Consider the following 16,963-nt stretch of genomic DNA (forward strand, 5'->3'; position numbering starts at 1 on the left):
AAGAGAAACAGAAGTTTAGAAGTAAAGTGAGAGAAATAGGAATGCTGGAAGATAGAAGTAAAATGGGAGAAATAGGAATGCCCGGAGATAGAGAAATAGAGAAATAGAAAGGCCTCCCTACAACATGGCAATGAGAAAGCTTGGATTCGGTCTGCCTGATTAAGTGAGGCGATGAGCACCTGGGCGGCTAGCAGCTTATGCGCCGCAGGTCACCGAAGACAGGCACGAATTAACATCAGTAAGGCTTCCCCACAATGCAACAATTAGGAGGCTTGGATTCGGTCTGCCTGATTTAAGGCGGTAAGCACCAGCAAGCAGCTCGACCAAAGCATGAGCTGCAGGTCACCGAAGATAGGCACAAACCAACACTAATAAGTCTCCCCCACAATACGGCAATGAGAAGGCTTGGATTCGGTTTGCCTGATAGGTTTTGTAAGCACCTGCAGGCAGTTCTAGCAGAGTAGAGCATGCGCTGCAGGGCACCGAACACAGGCACGTATCAGCGCCTAAAAACCTCCTCACAACATGGCGAAGAGAGGACCCGGATTCGGTTTGCCTGATAGGACTTGTAAGAGCCTGTGGCAACTCTAGCAAGTAGAGCAGAGTGTGTGCTGCGGGACACCGAAGACAGGCGCGTATCAACGCCAAAAATAAAAAGAAAGGGGGATCTGTGGGGAGCAATCCGGACTGGACTAAGTTACTGGAATTAAGACTTATTCTATGCATCTGCTCTCCCACAATATGGCGCTGGGAGAGAAGTAAACAGCTTCCACACAGCTGCCTCCAGTTCAACCAATAAACTGTAGGACTTGCTCCTGATTGGAGAGCAGCGTACTCGGCGTGTGGGCAGCCGAGTTGGGATTGGCAGAGGAGGACTATAAAGGAGGAGAGAGACGGCATTCATCAGGAACATCTATGGGGAACATCTAGCTGAAGGAACACCCGTGCAGCCCCCGAGAAAGCCGGCCAGCGGTGTGCCACTCCCCTGCGGAAGTGGGGAATGTGGCCAGGGGGAACTGCCCTTCCACGGAGGTGGAAGGGATAGTAGCCAACCCGGGAAGAACCAGCAGCAAACCCGGGGAGGGCCGAGCAGACAAAAGAACAGCACAGGGTCCTGTGTCGTTCCTCCACGAAGAGGGGGAGCGACATTATCTGACAAAGTATTAATATCCACAATGTCAGGAACTGAAAACTCAACAACAAAACCACCATTCCAGTCAAGAATGAGGTTAAAAGATCTGAATATAGTTCTCAAAGAAGAAATACAAATGGCTAACAGATATATGAAAAAATGCTCAGTATCACTAGCCATCAGAAACATATACATCAGGCCGGCGCTGCAGCTCACTAGGCTAATCCTCTGCCTTGCGGCACCGGCACACCGGGTTCTAGTCCCGGTCGAGGCGCCGGATTCTGTCCCGGTTGCCCCTCTTCCAGGCCAGCTCTCTGCTGTGGCCCGGGAGTGCAGTGGAGGACGGCCCACATCCTTGGGCCCTGCACCCCATGGGAGACCAGGATAAGTACCTGGCTCCTGCCATCGGATCAGCGTGGTGCACCGGCCGCGGTGGCCATTGGAGGGTGAACCAATGGCAAAGGAAGACCTTTCTCTCTGTCTCTCTCTCTCACTGTCCACTCTGCCTGTCAAAAAAAAAAAAAAATATATATATATATATATACACATCAAAAAGCACTTCGCCTCATCACTCATCCAATGACTATTATCAAAAAGAAAGATACATCCAAAAGACATGAAATTATATCAGAGTTACCTGCTTAAGATATGGGGTCAACCATGGAGTCCATCATCAGACAAATGAATAAGGAAATGTGATATATATATGCAATGAAATACTATTCAGCCACCAAAAATAAAATCCTATTATGTGCAACAAAATGAATGGAACTAGAGGACATCCTGTTAGCAAAGTCAAGTCAGATACACAAAAACAAATATTGCACTCTCAATCATGTTGGAGGTAAAAAAAAAAAAAAAAAGCATGCATATAAACAGAATGTTGAATTCTAGAGGCTGGGAGGGTTGAGATAGTTTGGACTAAAAAAAATAGGGGAAGTTGGGTGTGGTTTATAGATTGTGACAGATATACTAACATAATGTAACTAATATAGGAAGCTGAGTGTCAGGTATGAGAACCCATTGCAAAACTTTACAATTATTGTTTTCTAAGTCTAAAACCATGCTGAAAAAGCAAAAAAAGCAATTTAGAAATGCAACAGAATATTGATTAAAATTACATAACTGATTATGAAATAATATATTAACCAAATTTGTTATTTTTTAAGACTATTTAAAGGTAAGGAGAAATGCTTATAATGTGAAGAAGCAAGCAAATATTATGCCCCAGAAACTGTAAAATATAGAAAATGTCTTTTTTTCATCTGGAAATAAACCAGAATATTCGGTGATTATCTGAGTGTTGGGACAGAGATGATTTTGTGTTTTGTTTTTCTTGTCTCCCAGTTTTCTTATAAATAATTTGTTACTTTATATATAATGAAGACAATATATTAAAAGAACAGAAAAAAAGTTTATGCTGCTTGAAACATGTTTATATAAAATCATTTGACTCTGAATCTCTAGTAATTTTATTATCTTTATGTAAACATACATACTGAACTTTCAGAGCCCAACTAAGAAAAATCAGTTAACTGATTATATAGCAATCATCGCATTCTTAAAAATATAAATTTTACAAAACTGTATACTTGGACACCTCAATACACAAGTTAGCAAACTTGGTTTAATCTTTTCAGGTCATTATTCTGATATATCCTTTGTACTAACCTATTAACCAATGATGCCCTCTAGAGTTACTGATGGATATGCAGTTTATCAGCTCTGTTGGTTAAATTTACCAGGACCGTTTTAGGAAGTGGCACTTGTCTCCAACCTCAATTCTAGAAAAGGAGGGCCATGTTGTTCAAAACAGAATTACCTAACAGCATTTTAGACAGGCAGAGGTTCAGGATCCACACCAGGACTACTGAACCTGGATTGCAATTCAAAAAAATATTCTCAAGTAATTCATATATACATCCAGTTTTGAGAAATATTGCATTGAGCTACAAAGTTCTTCTGCCTTAACAGTAAGATGAAACCCTTTCATTCTCCAGTTGTAACCAAGAGCTTTTTTCACAAATTGATCTCCCCACCCCTGCTTACATCTTGCCCTTTGTCCATTTCTCCTGTCTCCAAAGCAGAAGAAAACACTGTATGAGAAACAGAATAAGCAAATCCTCTATGTAAAATTCAAATACTTCCCAGATTGAACCTCTCTTCACTTAGTAGCAGCAGAGGAATATAATTGTTATCAGCTATGATGTTTTAAGTTCCAGGGCTCCATACATGCTGACACTTCTGAAGTTCTAGATGTCTGCTGACATTTAAAGAGCATGACTGTACTGTTGACTGATTTTTCTAATGAATATTCCAGAATTTATACACCCAACTATTTTTTGCTCTCCTTAAAGGAGTCAGTCAGGGAAAGAGAATAAATCAATTTACTTTATTTAAAACATTTCTAACATTTTTCTTTCAGAATCACTGGTAGTTAAGATAGAACAATATAAGAAACTGCTTCTTTTTGTTTCATCACTCTCTAGTCATACCCAAAGCCCAAACAATTCCTAATTTAATCACCAATTTTGGACAGACCCACCTGATAACATTCTATTTGAGTAATTTCCACAAATCACATCAAACTTGCAAAATGGATACTTGGGGTATTCCAGGCCACATTTTAAAAGTTATAGAAAAAAGGACTAGGGGCCCATGCTGTGGTAAAGCCACTGCCTGTGGTGTCAGCATCCCATATGGGCGCCAGTTCATGTCCCAGCTGCTCCACTTCCAATCCAGCTCTCTGCTATGACCTGGGAAAGCAGTAGAAGATGGTCCAAGTCTTTGGGCCCCTGTCCCAGCGTGGGAAGACCTAGAGGAAGCTCTGGAACCTGATTAGCACAGCTACGGCCATTGTGGTCAACTGGGGAGGGAACCAGTGGATGGAAGCCCCCTCTCTCTGCCTCTCCTTCTCTCTGTTTAACTGAATGAATGAATGAATGAATGAAAGAAAGAAAGAAAGAGGACTGAAGTAAGCGACACCTCCTCTGGAGAGGAGGAATATACATTTTACATAGAATCTGGCATATCTCTTATAAATATAAAACAAAAAAAATCACAGCACTTAATAGATGGCACATATTATAATTTTTTCAGTTATAATACTTAATTTAAGCAAGTGACAAGGCAGAAAATAAAACCAAAATTCAGTTAAAAAAAGTAAAAACACACAACATACTTTAAGAAAATTACTTTAATTTCCAAAACAGATTAATCCAGAAGGCACAATATTATTTTCTGCTATTGCTACTCATGCAGTAAAACAGTGAAATAAAGAATTTTCTATAATATATAACACAGACTTTTCTAACTATCTAATACAAGTTTCCTTATTTGTACCTGTGCAATATGTGATAATTCCATTTCGGACTTAAGAGCCCTAATAGTTTTAAAACATTTTCTTGCAACTACTACTTCATGCCTATGAAGGATAAAGATCAAGTCTGAACTTGTAACAACCTCCTATCTTAAAATGTCCTCTGGTGAAAAAAAATTCCATAAATTATTATTGACCTAATTCTATTTTTTTAATAAATTGGATTCATCAAATGTGAAAAAAGAAATTTCTCTTATTTCTTTGTGGATTCACAACATGAGGGAAAAAAAAGATGATGCAGTCGTCTATAGAACAATGAGGTCTAGAGAATAGTTCTGATGGTAAAGTAGCAAAAGGTCTAATAAGCAGCCCCCTTGCTTGGGGGGGGGGGGCGGAATTTATCAATGTGCTCATCCTCTGCATTACTCAGTAATTCCAAGTGATTTTCAAATTAGGAGGTAGATTACTGGTATTAAATTCATCAAATTTCGATCTATCTTGAACAGGAACATTATAGAACTCTAGAACATCTCTGATTCTGCACATCTGGTGAAGCCTGGAGTTAGGCACTGCATGGCCCAAGTCATCAGCTAAGCGCCCCAAGAGAATGAACTTCAGATGACCATCTTCCAGATGGATGTCCTGCCAATTGCTGGGAAGAGCCGTACCAAAAACTTCTTTAACACGAGATTCCAAAAGACTCTGGAGATTTTCAGGTGGCACGTACGTTCGGCTTCGTATGGGCGGACACACCAAGAGAGGTTCTTTCTTCACCTCTTCTACTGTCTCAGCCTCCACCAGCTCTTCCTCTTTTCTGGGTAGTCCAAAATAAAAATATGTGAATCTTTGGTTCATTGCATTAGTGAAATCAGCAAACACCAGACTGAATCTTGCTCACTAATCAAAATCAACAAATAATTTGCACATTTACTACTCTCTGGGCACTGTGGAGTAGAAAAGAATACAACAGGTCCCTGCCATTGGAATGGGTAAGGGTGAATAAGTAGTTACAGACAGAAAAATACTAAGTACATTGTTTTACATACTGTAAGAATTCCATAGAGTTAGTGATAAAGAAAGATATATCAACTCTGGATTCCTAGTCCTCTAAGACTCAACCATAATTTACATCTCTAATCTCACCTCCCTAGATGAACTCAATAACCTCTTCAAACTAACTCATATTCTGTTTCCCACACTCCCACTTTCATGATACCCTGTGTTATTTCAGGTTATATCCTTTCTGAATACCTGTTTTTCACCTTTACATACAGAAATTTTTCTGACTCTTCAAGTCCTGATACAAAACTGTTCTTTTTCAAGTTTTACCTGATTCCCCTCAATCAAGCACTACTGTAAATTCCTCTCATCTCAGCACTTAGTGCTGCTATCAGAGTATATCACATTCTACCTCAGTTTTAATTTTATTTGCATTCCACTTCTCTTACTAGCCTCAAAACTGAAATATTTTGGACCAGATAATTATTTATTGTGGGAGGCTGTCCTGTTCATTGTAGGATGTTTAGCAGCATCCCTGGTCTCTATCAGATGTCAATAGGACTCATATCCTCCAGTCTTAACAACCAAAAGAAAGAGTGGATAACAGTCTGACTGAGAACCACTGTACCATATTATAAGCTCCTAAACACAGAAATCCATTTTATTGATTTTTGAGGTTCTTTGAAAACATGTTTAGGAGCTGGCGTCACGGCACAGGTTAATCCTTTGTCTGCGGCACCAGCATCCCATGTGGGCACGGGTTCTAGTTCCACTGTTCCTCTTTCAGTCCAGCTCTTTGCTGTGGCCTGGGAAAGCAGTGGAGGATGGCCCAAGTCCTTGGGCCTCTGCACCCACATGGGAGACCCGGAAGAGGCACCTGGCTCCTGGCTTCGGATCGGCATAGGTCCAGCCTTTGTGGCCATTTGGGGAATGAACCAACAGAAGGAAGACTTTTGTCTCTGTCTCTCCCTCTCATTGTCTGTAACTCTACCTCTCAAATAAATAAAAATCTTTTAAAAAGAAAACATATTTAGTATCTGCTTGAGTAACTATTATTCAGTATATGGGCCAAACGGAAGGAATCTGCTGACATAGCATAAAAGTGCATAATAAAAGATTTGTTCATGAACTACCTAGAAATTCGTTTCTCATAGAGTTGGCATCCATGACTAAGACTGACCAACCCTACAAAAACTGGAGCCACCAAGGGCTGGCACTGTGGCGCAACAGGTTAACGCTCTGGCCTGAAGCGCTGACATCCCATATGGGTGCCTGTTTGAGACCCGGCTATTCCACTTCCCACCCAACTCTGCTGTGGCCTGGGAAAGCAGTGGAAGATGGTGGGAGACCCGAAGGAGGCTCCTGGCTCCTGGCTTCAGATTAGCGCAGCTCCAGCCGTTGTGGCCAACTGGGGAGTGAACCAGCAGATGGAAGACCTCTCTGTCTGTCTCTACCTCTCTCTGTAACTCTTTCAAATAAATAAAATAAATGTAAAAAAAAAAAAAAATTGGAGCCACCAGAAAAAAATGGTATCTGCCCCAAAATATGGTTTTTAATATCATTCCTTCTTAACTATTCAGACTTTCTTCTAGTAATTAATCCCTCCTTCTCTAACAATTCTTTATTAGCTTCCCACTATCTCCTTAGTGTTGTCTGAGTGTATCCCTTTAAAGTTTGTATGTTAAACACCAAATCCTCAAATTCAAATGTTAATTGTTTTTGGAGGTGGGGCCTTTAAAAGGTAATTAGATGAGGTCATGAGGGTAAGTCCTTACGGCATCAGTGACTTTATAAGAGGAAGGGCCAGAGCCACAGCTCACTAGGCTAATCCTCTGCCTTGCGGTGCCGGCACACAGGGTTCTAGTCCCGGTCGGGGTGCCGGATTCTGTCCCAGTTGCCCCTCTTCCAGGCCAGCTCTCTGCTGTGGCCCGGGAGTGCAGTGGAGGATGGCCCAAGTGCTTGGGCCCTGCACCCCATGGGAGACCAGGAGAAGCACCTGGCTCCTGCCATCGGATCAGCGTGGTGTGCCGGCCGCGGCGGCCATTGGAGGGTGAACCAATGGCAAAAGAAGACTTTTCTCTCTGTCTCTCTCTCTCACTGTCCACTCTGCCTGTCAAAAAAAAAAAAAAAAAAAAAAAATTAAAAAAAGAGGAAGAACGACTCCAGCTGGCATGCTGCTCTGTCTTGCCATATGATTTCCTCCACCATATTATGACACAGCAAGAAGGCTGCCCAGATGTACAGCAGATGCCAGTTATCATGTTCTTGGTCCTCCTGGGCTCTAGAACCATAAGCCAAATAAACTGCTGTTCTTTTTAATTTACTTATAAATTACTCAGTCTCAGGCAGTTTGTTACAGTACCAGAAAACAAAGATACTATTAAACTATTCACAGGATATACAATATGGTATTATATCTCCCATCTTTTAAAATAAACATTATCCATTTTCATTTTATCTGAAAGAGACACAGAGACAGAGACAGAAAGACAGAGATCTTCCATCTGCTATTTTACCCTCCAAATGCCTATTATTGTTGAGGCTGGTCCAGGCTCAATCCAAAAGTTCCAATGTGGGTGGCAGAGACCCACCTGCTGCCTTCCAGGGTGAGCATTGTCAGTAACTTGGAATTAGATGAAGAGCCAAACGTAGGTACTCTGATATGGGACGGGAGTATCCCAACTGGCGTCTTAACTGCTGCACCAAGCACTTGCTCCAATACCTCTGACTTTTAAAGAAAAAGAAAAAAATTCTCCCTAGACCCCATGTTTCCCTTCAGCTATGTTTCACCTTTTCAACAACAACAAAAAATCTCTAGGAGTTATCTATCCCTCAGTTCTCATATTTTCCTCAAACTATTCCAGTAATATGCCACTGCATGTAAATTCATGTAATTGTATGTAAGTTATGTAAATGGATTAAATATTCCAATTAAAACACAGAGTGGCTGAATGGATCAAAACCCAACTATTTGTTATGTACAAGAAAACTCACTATAGATTTAAAGATACAAACAGTCTGAATATGAAGGGATGGAGAAAGATATTCCATGCAAATTGTAACCAAAAGCAGCAGGAGTGGCTATGCATCATGTGGGACAAAATAAGCATTAAGTCAAAAACCCTTGTCCAGAGACAAAGGTCATAAAGTAATGATAAAAAGGCTAAATCAATAGGAAGACAAATAATTATAAATATACAAGGGTCTTCAAAAAGTTCGTGGAAATCACGTATTATGAAGAAACTATGACTAGATTTCAAAATCTGTACGCACCAAAATAAGGGCATACCAACTTGTTACAACGTGACTTAACTGGATCTATTTAGAGGCATTAAGAAGGATAAGACACTGGTTTGAAAAGAGTTTCATCACAATAACATGAATGCAGCTAACACTGAAGCAAAAAAAAATTCTAATTTTTTCAATTTATGATGACACCTGGATGGAAGAATGATGAAACCATTAATGCTTTATGAAAAGTTTACAGGGATGATATACCTAAAGAAATCCACAGTTTACAAACAGTAACTTGTTTGAAGAAAGGCTGAGACAATGTGGATGAAACCCTCTGCAGCAGCACTATATACACATCAATTTGTGAGGGAACAATTTTGTTTGTGCTCTAAATGAAGATAATTGATAATTAAGAGCAGAAATAATAGCCAATACCATAGATATTAAGTTGGTTCAGCTTACACAATTCTGACTGAAAAACTGCTGCAATCAGATCAACTGCAGACACCAGTATAGCTGCGAATGTTTACACAAGTTGATCAAGATCTGCAGGCACTTCTTTAAGAACTTTAATATATGATTTACCAGTATGAACCTGAAGGCAAAGCACAATCAAAGTAATCGTTACCAAGAGATACCAGCAGTCCAATCAAAGCAAAAGCAGAACAAAGGGCATGACAAGGGTATTCTGGGATGCTCAAAGCATTTTTCTTTTTAGCTTTCTGGAGGCCCAAAGAACAATAACTACTGCACCTTATAAGAGTCTTGGGGAAGTTATCCAAAGCATTAGCAGAAAAACTCCCAGGAAAGCTTCACTAGAGAGCTTCTCTCTTACTAATTCCTCTCACCAAACAAGGGCAATTTTCTAAGATCAGAAACTACTCACCATCCACACTACAGTCATAACTTGACTCCTTCTGACTTTGTTTTGCTTCCTAATCTTAAAACATCTTTAAAGGGCACTCATTTTTCTTCAACTGATAATGTACAAGAGACTGCAGGTGCACGGTTTAATTGCTAGGAACCTCAGTTCTTTAGGGATGGACTAAATGGCTGGTATCATCAATAAGAAAAGTTTACGCTGAAAAATAAAGTTTATATATATGTTTAAAGACTTGTATACATATTTAAAGATTTATTTATTTATTTGAAAGGCAAAGGTACAGAGAGAAAAAGAGAGAGAGAGAGAGGTCTTCTATCCGCTGGTTCACTCCTCAAATGGCTACAACAGCTGGGGCTGGACTGGACCAGGCCAAAGCCAGGAGCCTGAAGCTTCTTCCAGGTCTCTCATGTGAGTGCAGGGACTCAAGCATTTGGGCCATCTTCTGCTGCTTTCCCATTAGCAGGGAGTTGTACTGAAAGTAGAGCAGCCGGGATTGGAACTGGCACCTATATGTGATACCAGTGCTGTAGGCAGCAGCTTTACTTACTATGCCACAATGCCGCCCTCTGCCTTTAAAATTATTTATTAGTTATTTGAAACGCAGAGTTACACAGAGATACAGAGAGAAAAAGTTTATATTTTTATCTTTTAATTCCATTTTCCCACAAATACTTTGAAGTCTCTTCATATCTGAACCCAACATCAGAGTACCAAGATACAGAAAGCAAGTACTGAGAGATCAGAAAAGAGAAATCAACAGAAAATAGTAGGAAAATTCAATGCCTCACTTTCACTAATGAATAGAACATCAAGACACAACAGTAAGAAACAGCGAACCTGAATAACATTACAAATCTAACAGACCTAATAATATACATACATATGCAGAGCTTTCTTTTAAAAAAAAATATTTATTTGAAAAGCAGAGATAGAGCTCTCCCATCCACTGGTTCACTCCCCAAATGGCCAAAATAGCCACTGAAGTCAGGAGCCAGAAGCTCCCACGGGGGAGTCAGGGGCCCAAGTCCTTGGGCCATCTTCTGCTGCTTTCCCAGGCAAATTAGCAGGGAGCTGAATCCAAAGTGGAGCAGCTGGGACTCGAACTGGTGCCCTTATGGGACACAGGAATGCAGGCCTTTGCCCAACCTGCTACACCACAGCGTCAGCTCTTATTTTATTTTTAAAAATTCATTTAATGATTTTGAAAGAGTTGCAGAGAAAGAGGGAGAGGGAGAGGGACAGAGGGAGGGAGGGGGGAGAGAGCATGAGCGAGCAAGAGAGAGAGCGAGCAAGCTGGGAAAGCAGTGAACGGTGGTGAAGTCCTTGGGCCCCTGCACCCAAGTGGGCGATGAGGAAGCAGCTCCTAGCTTCAGCCTGGCCCAACCCTGGTCATTGCAGTCATGTGGAGAGTGAACCAGTAGATGGCAGCTAGTGCTCTCTCTCTGTAACTGCCTTTCAAATAGATGAATAAAACTTTTAAAAAAATAATAATAAAAACTTAGTAACAGCAAGAAAGTGAAAAAAATTCGCAAATACATGTAAAGTAAACAATGCATCCCTGAAGAATACTAAGTCAATAGAAAGTCAAAAGGAATTTTTTAAATATATCAACATAAAAAGAAGACGCAACACACCAAAACTTATGGGATGCAGAAAAAGCAGCACTAAAAGGAAAGTTCATTGCAATAAATACATACATTAAAGAAGAAGAAAGAATTCAAACAACTCAACACTGAACCTGAAGAATCTGTGCCCAAACTTAGCAGAAAGAAGAAAATAAATAAAAATGCAATAAGGAATAAAAAGGCATTACAAACAAAAATATTAAGTCTTTAGCTAGACTATGAAAAAAAGACTCAAATAAATAAAACCAGAAATGAATGAGAAGACATTATAACATAAGCCTCAAAAATAAAAAGAATCATGAGACCATTATAAACACACACACACCAAAAATTAGATAACCCACAGTAATGAATAAATTCCTAGAAACATGCACCCTACAAAGACCAAGATTAAAGAAGGAACAGAAAGCCTAAACAGACTAATAACAAATAAGAACAAGGAAGAAATCAAAAACCTCACAATAAGGAAAAGCCTAGGACCAGATGGCAACATTTAAGTCTACTCTATATTAAAGTTAGAATTAATACTAATCCTTCTTAAACTATACCAAAAAAATAGAAAAGGGAACACTTTTAGACTCATTTAGGAAGCTAGCATCACCTTCATACCAAGGCAGACAAAAACAACACAAGGAAACATTAAGGCAAATATTCCTAAAGAACATAGATACAAAACTGCTCAATAAAAACTAGCAAACCAAATCCCACAGCACCTCAGAAATATTTTACACTATGGTCAAATAGGATTTATCCCTGGAATGCAATGTTGGTTCAACATAGGCAAATCAATAAATGTGATAACACTACATTACCAGAGTGAAGTTAAAACTGCACAATCAATAGATGTCGAATATGAATTTGACAACATTCAACACTCATCCATGATATTAAAAGGATGAGACAAAATAGGCAGAGAAGGAATTTACCTCAAATCAATAAAGATCATTTTTAGAAAAGCTCACAGCTAGCATCATAATCAGCTGGAAACACTTGGTAGAAGGCAAGGATGCTCAGTCTCACATCCATTCAACACAGTACTGGAAGTCCTACCCAGAACTACTTGGGATGAAAAAGAAATAAAGGGCATTCAAGTCAGAAAGGAAAAAGTACAATTCTCTTTTTGCAGATGACACATTCCTACTAGTGACACACTCCAAAGACTCCATAATACAAAACTGTAAGAACAAAATAAATTAAGTAAATAAAAATAAATCACTATTTCTTAATACATGCAAAAAGAAAAAAATGAAAGCCATTAAAACACTGGTTAGACATTTGGTCCTGGCAGTTAAGATGCCCACATCCCATTTGGGAGTACCTGGGTTCAATTCCTTGCTCAACTTCTGATTCTACCTTCATGTTAATGTGCACTGTGGACAGTGACAGGTGATGGCTCAAGTGGTTAGATCCTTGAAATCCACATAGGAGACCTGGATTGAATTCTTTGCTCCTGGCTTCAGCCTGGCCCAGTCATTGTAGGTATTTTTTGAGAGGGAACCAAAGATAGATTCTCTCAAATAAATAAATTTTTTTAAAAAATAGTAAGAAATGTAACCAAGGAAGACACCCTGAAAACGAAAAAAACACTGATGGAAGAAAGAAATTGAAGCACTAAGAAAGATATCCCGCATTCATTAACTGAAAGAATTAACACTGCTAAAAAATTCTCATACTACCTAAAGCAATCTATACATTCAACAAAATGCCTATCAAAATTTCAATGCTATGGGCCAATGCCATGGTGCAGTAGGCTAAACCTCCACCTGCAGTGCCGGCATCCCATATGGGTGCTAGTTCTAATCCCAGCTGCTCCACTTTTGATCCATATTTCTGCTATGGCCTGGGGAAAAAAAAATGGCCCAAGTCCTTGGGCTCCTGCACCCACATGGGTGACCCAGAAGAAGTTACTGGCTTTGCACTGGCCCAGCTCTGAGAGTTGTGGTGGCCATTTGGGGAGTGAACCAGTGGATGAAAGATCTCTCTTTCTCTGCCTCTCTGTAACTCTGCCTTTCAAATATATTAATAAAGCTTAAAAAAAAAAAAGACAATTCACATGAACCACCAAAGCACTCAACTGAACAAGAACAACAAAGTTGGAGGGATCACAGGATCACACTTTTTGATTTAAAATTCTATTACAAAGATACAGTAATCAAAACTGCTAATCCAGCCATTTGGAGTGACCCAATGGATAGAAGATCTCTCCCTCTCTCTACCTTTCAAATAAACAAATATTTAAAAAATAAAATAAATTTTAAACAATTTAAACAATTTAAAACAGTATAACACTGGCATGAAAATACAATAAACCAATGGATCAGAAAAGAGATCCCATAAATACACCCACACACAGGACACCAAGAAGACACAATAGAGAAAAGATCGTTTTATTCAATAAATGATGTTGGGAAAAATAAATAGCTACATGCAGAAAAGAATTTAGACCTTTATCTTATCCCAAATACAAAAATTAACTCAAAATGGACTACCAATTTAAATGTAAGGCCTGAAACCATAAAAATTCCTGTAAGAAAACAGAGTAAAAGTTCTCCGACTTTGGTCTTGGCAGCAATTTTTTTTAAAAAAAATATAATACTAAAAGCACAAGTAACAAAAGCAAACAAATAGGACTACATCAAACTAAAAAGCCTCTGAGCAAAAAAGGAGACAATAAACAAAAACTCAACCCACAGATTATGAAAAACTATTTTCAAACCATACACTTAACAGATCTGTTATGTGATAATATCCAAAACACACAGGGAACTTAAATGAATAGCAAACAACATTAATAACAATTGTATTTAGAAATGGTCAAAGGACTTGAATGGACACTTTTCCAAAGGCATGCAGGTGGCCAAGGAGAGTGCGCTCCACATAACTGATCATCAGGGAAATGTAAATCAAAGCCTCAAGCTATTACTGCCTGGAATCAAGTCCCACCTCTACTTCCAATCCAGCTTCCACCTAATGTACCTGGGAAGCAGAAAATGGCTTAAGTACTTGGGTTCCTGCCACCCACTTTGGAGACCTGGATGAAGTTCCTGGCTCCAGCTATGGTCAGGACTAGCTCCAGTTGTTGCAGGCATTTGAGGAATGAACCAGAAGATGGGAAATTCTGTCTGCCTTTCAAATAAATGTTTTAAAATTGTAAATAGAATCATTAAGATCTAGAGCCGGCGCCGTGGCTCAATAGGCTAATCCTCCACCTTGCGGCGCCGGCACACCGGGTTTTAGTCCCGGTTGGGGCGCCGGATTCTGTCCCAGTTGCCCCTCTTCCAGGCCAGCTCTCTGCTATGGCCAGGGAGTGCAGTGGAGGATGGCCCAGGTGCTTGGGCCCTGCACCCCATGGGAGACCAGGAAAAGCACCTGGCTCCTGGCTCCTGCCAGGATCAGCGCGGTGCGCCGGCTGCAGCGGCGGCCATTGGAGGGTGAACCAGCGGCAAAAGGAAGACCTTTCTCTCTCTGTCTCTCTCTCTCACTGTCCACTCTGCCTGTCAAAAAAAAAAAAAAAAAAAAAAAAAAAAAAAAAAAAAGAATCATTAAGATCTAGCATTATGTATTGAGTACACATCCAACAGAAATAAAATCAGTATTTCAAAGAAATTTCCATCTTTATTACCATGTTTACTGCAGCATTATTCCCAATAGCCAAGACATGGCAGCCATGACAGATGAATGGATAAAAAAAACTGTCATAACATGAAATATTATTCAGCCTTAACAAGAGGGAATCTTGTCATTTTCAACAACACAGGTGAACATGGAGGACATGATGCTGAGATAAGTCAGACACAAAAAGAAAAATTCTGCATGACTGCATTCATGTTTGTTATGGTCTGAATATGATTTTCCCCTGCACTCACTAAGGAGCTTAATTCCCAAAGTCCACTGCTAGGTACTAAGAGGGCAGAAATTTAACCTGATTGTGTTATTTACAGATGAGTCCTTTGAAGAGTGATTAGATATTAGGTCAGTAGGCTGGGGCCCACATGATTTAATTTTGGTGGCTTTATAAGGAGAAAAAAAGAGACCACACATTATAGCCAGACATGCATAGTCTTTTGCCTTGTGATGTCCTGTGCCAACTCCAGATTCTACCAGTAAGAATGCTATCTCCAGAAGCCAACCGATGAGCCCTGACCGATCTTCAACTTGAACCTCCAGAACCATGAGCCAAAAGACACAAACCACACATTTATACAGCTAGGCTGCCTTAGGTCTTTTGTTATAGTGACAAAAAGCCGGCTGACACAATGTTGAGTCTAAAAAAGAAAAATTCATAAAAGCAGAGAGTAAAATGGTGGTGGAGATATTGGTCAGAGGTAAAGTTTCAGTTATGTACGTTCCAGAACTCTACTGTACAGAATAGTGACTGTGGCTAACAGTGCTGTATTATATATGTGAAATTTGCTGAGAGATCTAAGTGTTCTCACTACAAAACAGAGACAGATATCATCAGCCAAATTGTAGCAATCAGTTCACTACATCAAGCATTATATTTTATATCTATACATAAAATAAAATTCCATTTCAGTTATCCTACATGGGTATAGTTTTCTTCATAATTCACTATTTCCTAAAATTATAGTCTACAACTGTCCATTTTTTTCCTCAAGTAGAACACATCCTCTGTGATGAGAAAGCCTTGGTATGTCTTAGCAACCCCTGAAATAAAGTGCGGTATATAGCAGACACTCTAAAAATAGAGTGAATGAATAAAACAAATTGGAAATCTGGGAAGTAACAAATACTAACAAAGGAAGAGAGGAAATTTATAAAGAGCTGATTGATAAAAATCTGGACCATAGAATAATTTTTGTTTGAGCCTTAAGAGGGCACCCATTGTTACCTGAGGTTCCTATCTAAATTCTGATGCTTTCAGCACCAGGACAGATTTACCTTCCACCTGCTCCACACGGTGCAAAAACGGTAGCTAGGTAGTTAAGACACCCGAGTGACAGATTCAGCTCTGCCATTAACTTGCTCCGTGACTGTGAAAAACACTTCCCTTCTGCAGATCCCCGTTTCCTCGATGGTCGGGGCACTTAGGCATTGAGAAGGGATTTCACTGCAGCCACTGTTATGTACCTGCTGACAGAAATGCCAGCCCAGAGAACGCGCTTCCTGACTGCTGAGTGAATCAATCAATCAATCAATCAATCAACAAACGAACTAGAGGAGGCTGCGTCTCACTACTGAATCGTAAGAAACACGGCCTACAAATGAGTTGATCCAGCACTTTCACGTCCGTGTTTCTAAGTCGACTGTTCCACGCAAGTGCTGCTCACACCGCACTCGGTCACTCGCACACGTGGTCCATACTGTTTGCTTAATAAATGAATGAATGAAATGGAAGGAAAAGAAGGTGCTATTCCACCATCACAGGAGGAAAGTGAAACCGAGGCGGGAAGGGCCTGGGCCGCATCAGTAGCAGAGGAGGCGCTGAACTCAGGCCCTTACCCTACCTTGTCGCCCCTGCACTGAGCAGGCTAAGGACCAGGGCTTAGTAACAAGACATTCCTTCCTGAACTCGTCCTTTCACCGCCCTCAGCTTCTCTTATTTTTCTAGAACGTGACCCACAGTCCAATCTTCAGCTTTACCTGGACCGAGACCAAAACTCTCTGCGCGTCACTCTTGCGACCATCCACGCAAAGCCTCTTCTACCAACACCGCACACTGCCAGACCCGCCATCTTCCAGGAGAGCCGCGACACTGAGCTCAAGCCCTCCGCCGTCGGCGGCGCGCCCAGGCCAGCCAATCGGATGTC

At 40.3% G+C, this 16,963-nt stretch overlaps 1 protein-coding gene across 1 annotated transcript; it reads right to left on the reverse strand.

The window, feature by feature from the left end:
* Positions 1 to 4,310: 4,310 nt before the first annotated feature.
* Positions 4,311 to 16,954, reverse strand: MRPL50 (mitochondrial ribosomal protein L50). The gene is made up of 2 exons (XM_002708144.5): positions 16,797 to 16,954; positions 4,311 to 5,265 (listed from the first exon to the last, which is right to left on the reverse strand). The coding sequence occupies exons 1-2, from the start codon at positions 16,886 to 16,888 to the stop codon at positions 4,878 to 4,880; spliced, it is 480 nt and encodes a 159-aa protein (XP_002708190.1). The 5' UTR covers positions 16,889 to 16,954; the 3' UTR covers positions 4,311 to 4,877.
* Between the last annotated feature and the right edge of the window lie 9 nt (positions 16,955 to 16,963).

This window comes from Oryctolagus cuniculus, chromosome 1 (assembly GCF_964237555.1).
Source record: "Oryctolagus cuniculus chromosome 1, mOryCun1.1, whole genome shotgun sequence".
NCBI lineage: Eukaryota > Metazoa > Chordata > Mammalia > Lagomorpha > Leporidae > Oryctolagus > Oryctolagus cuniculus.

What these genes read in the sequence shown, in the direction of transcription:
- MRPL50 (XM_002708144.5), bottom strand. Translation starts at nt 16,888, where the DNA reads ATGGCGGGTCTGGCAGTGTGCGGTGTTGGTAGAAGAGGCTTTGCGTGG. An exon ending in GAGTTTTGGTCTCGGTCCAG is followed by an intron (nt 5,266 to 16,796) that starts GTAAAGCTGAAG and finishes TGGACTACCCAG; the next exon opens with AAAAGAGGAAGAGCTGGTGG.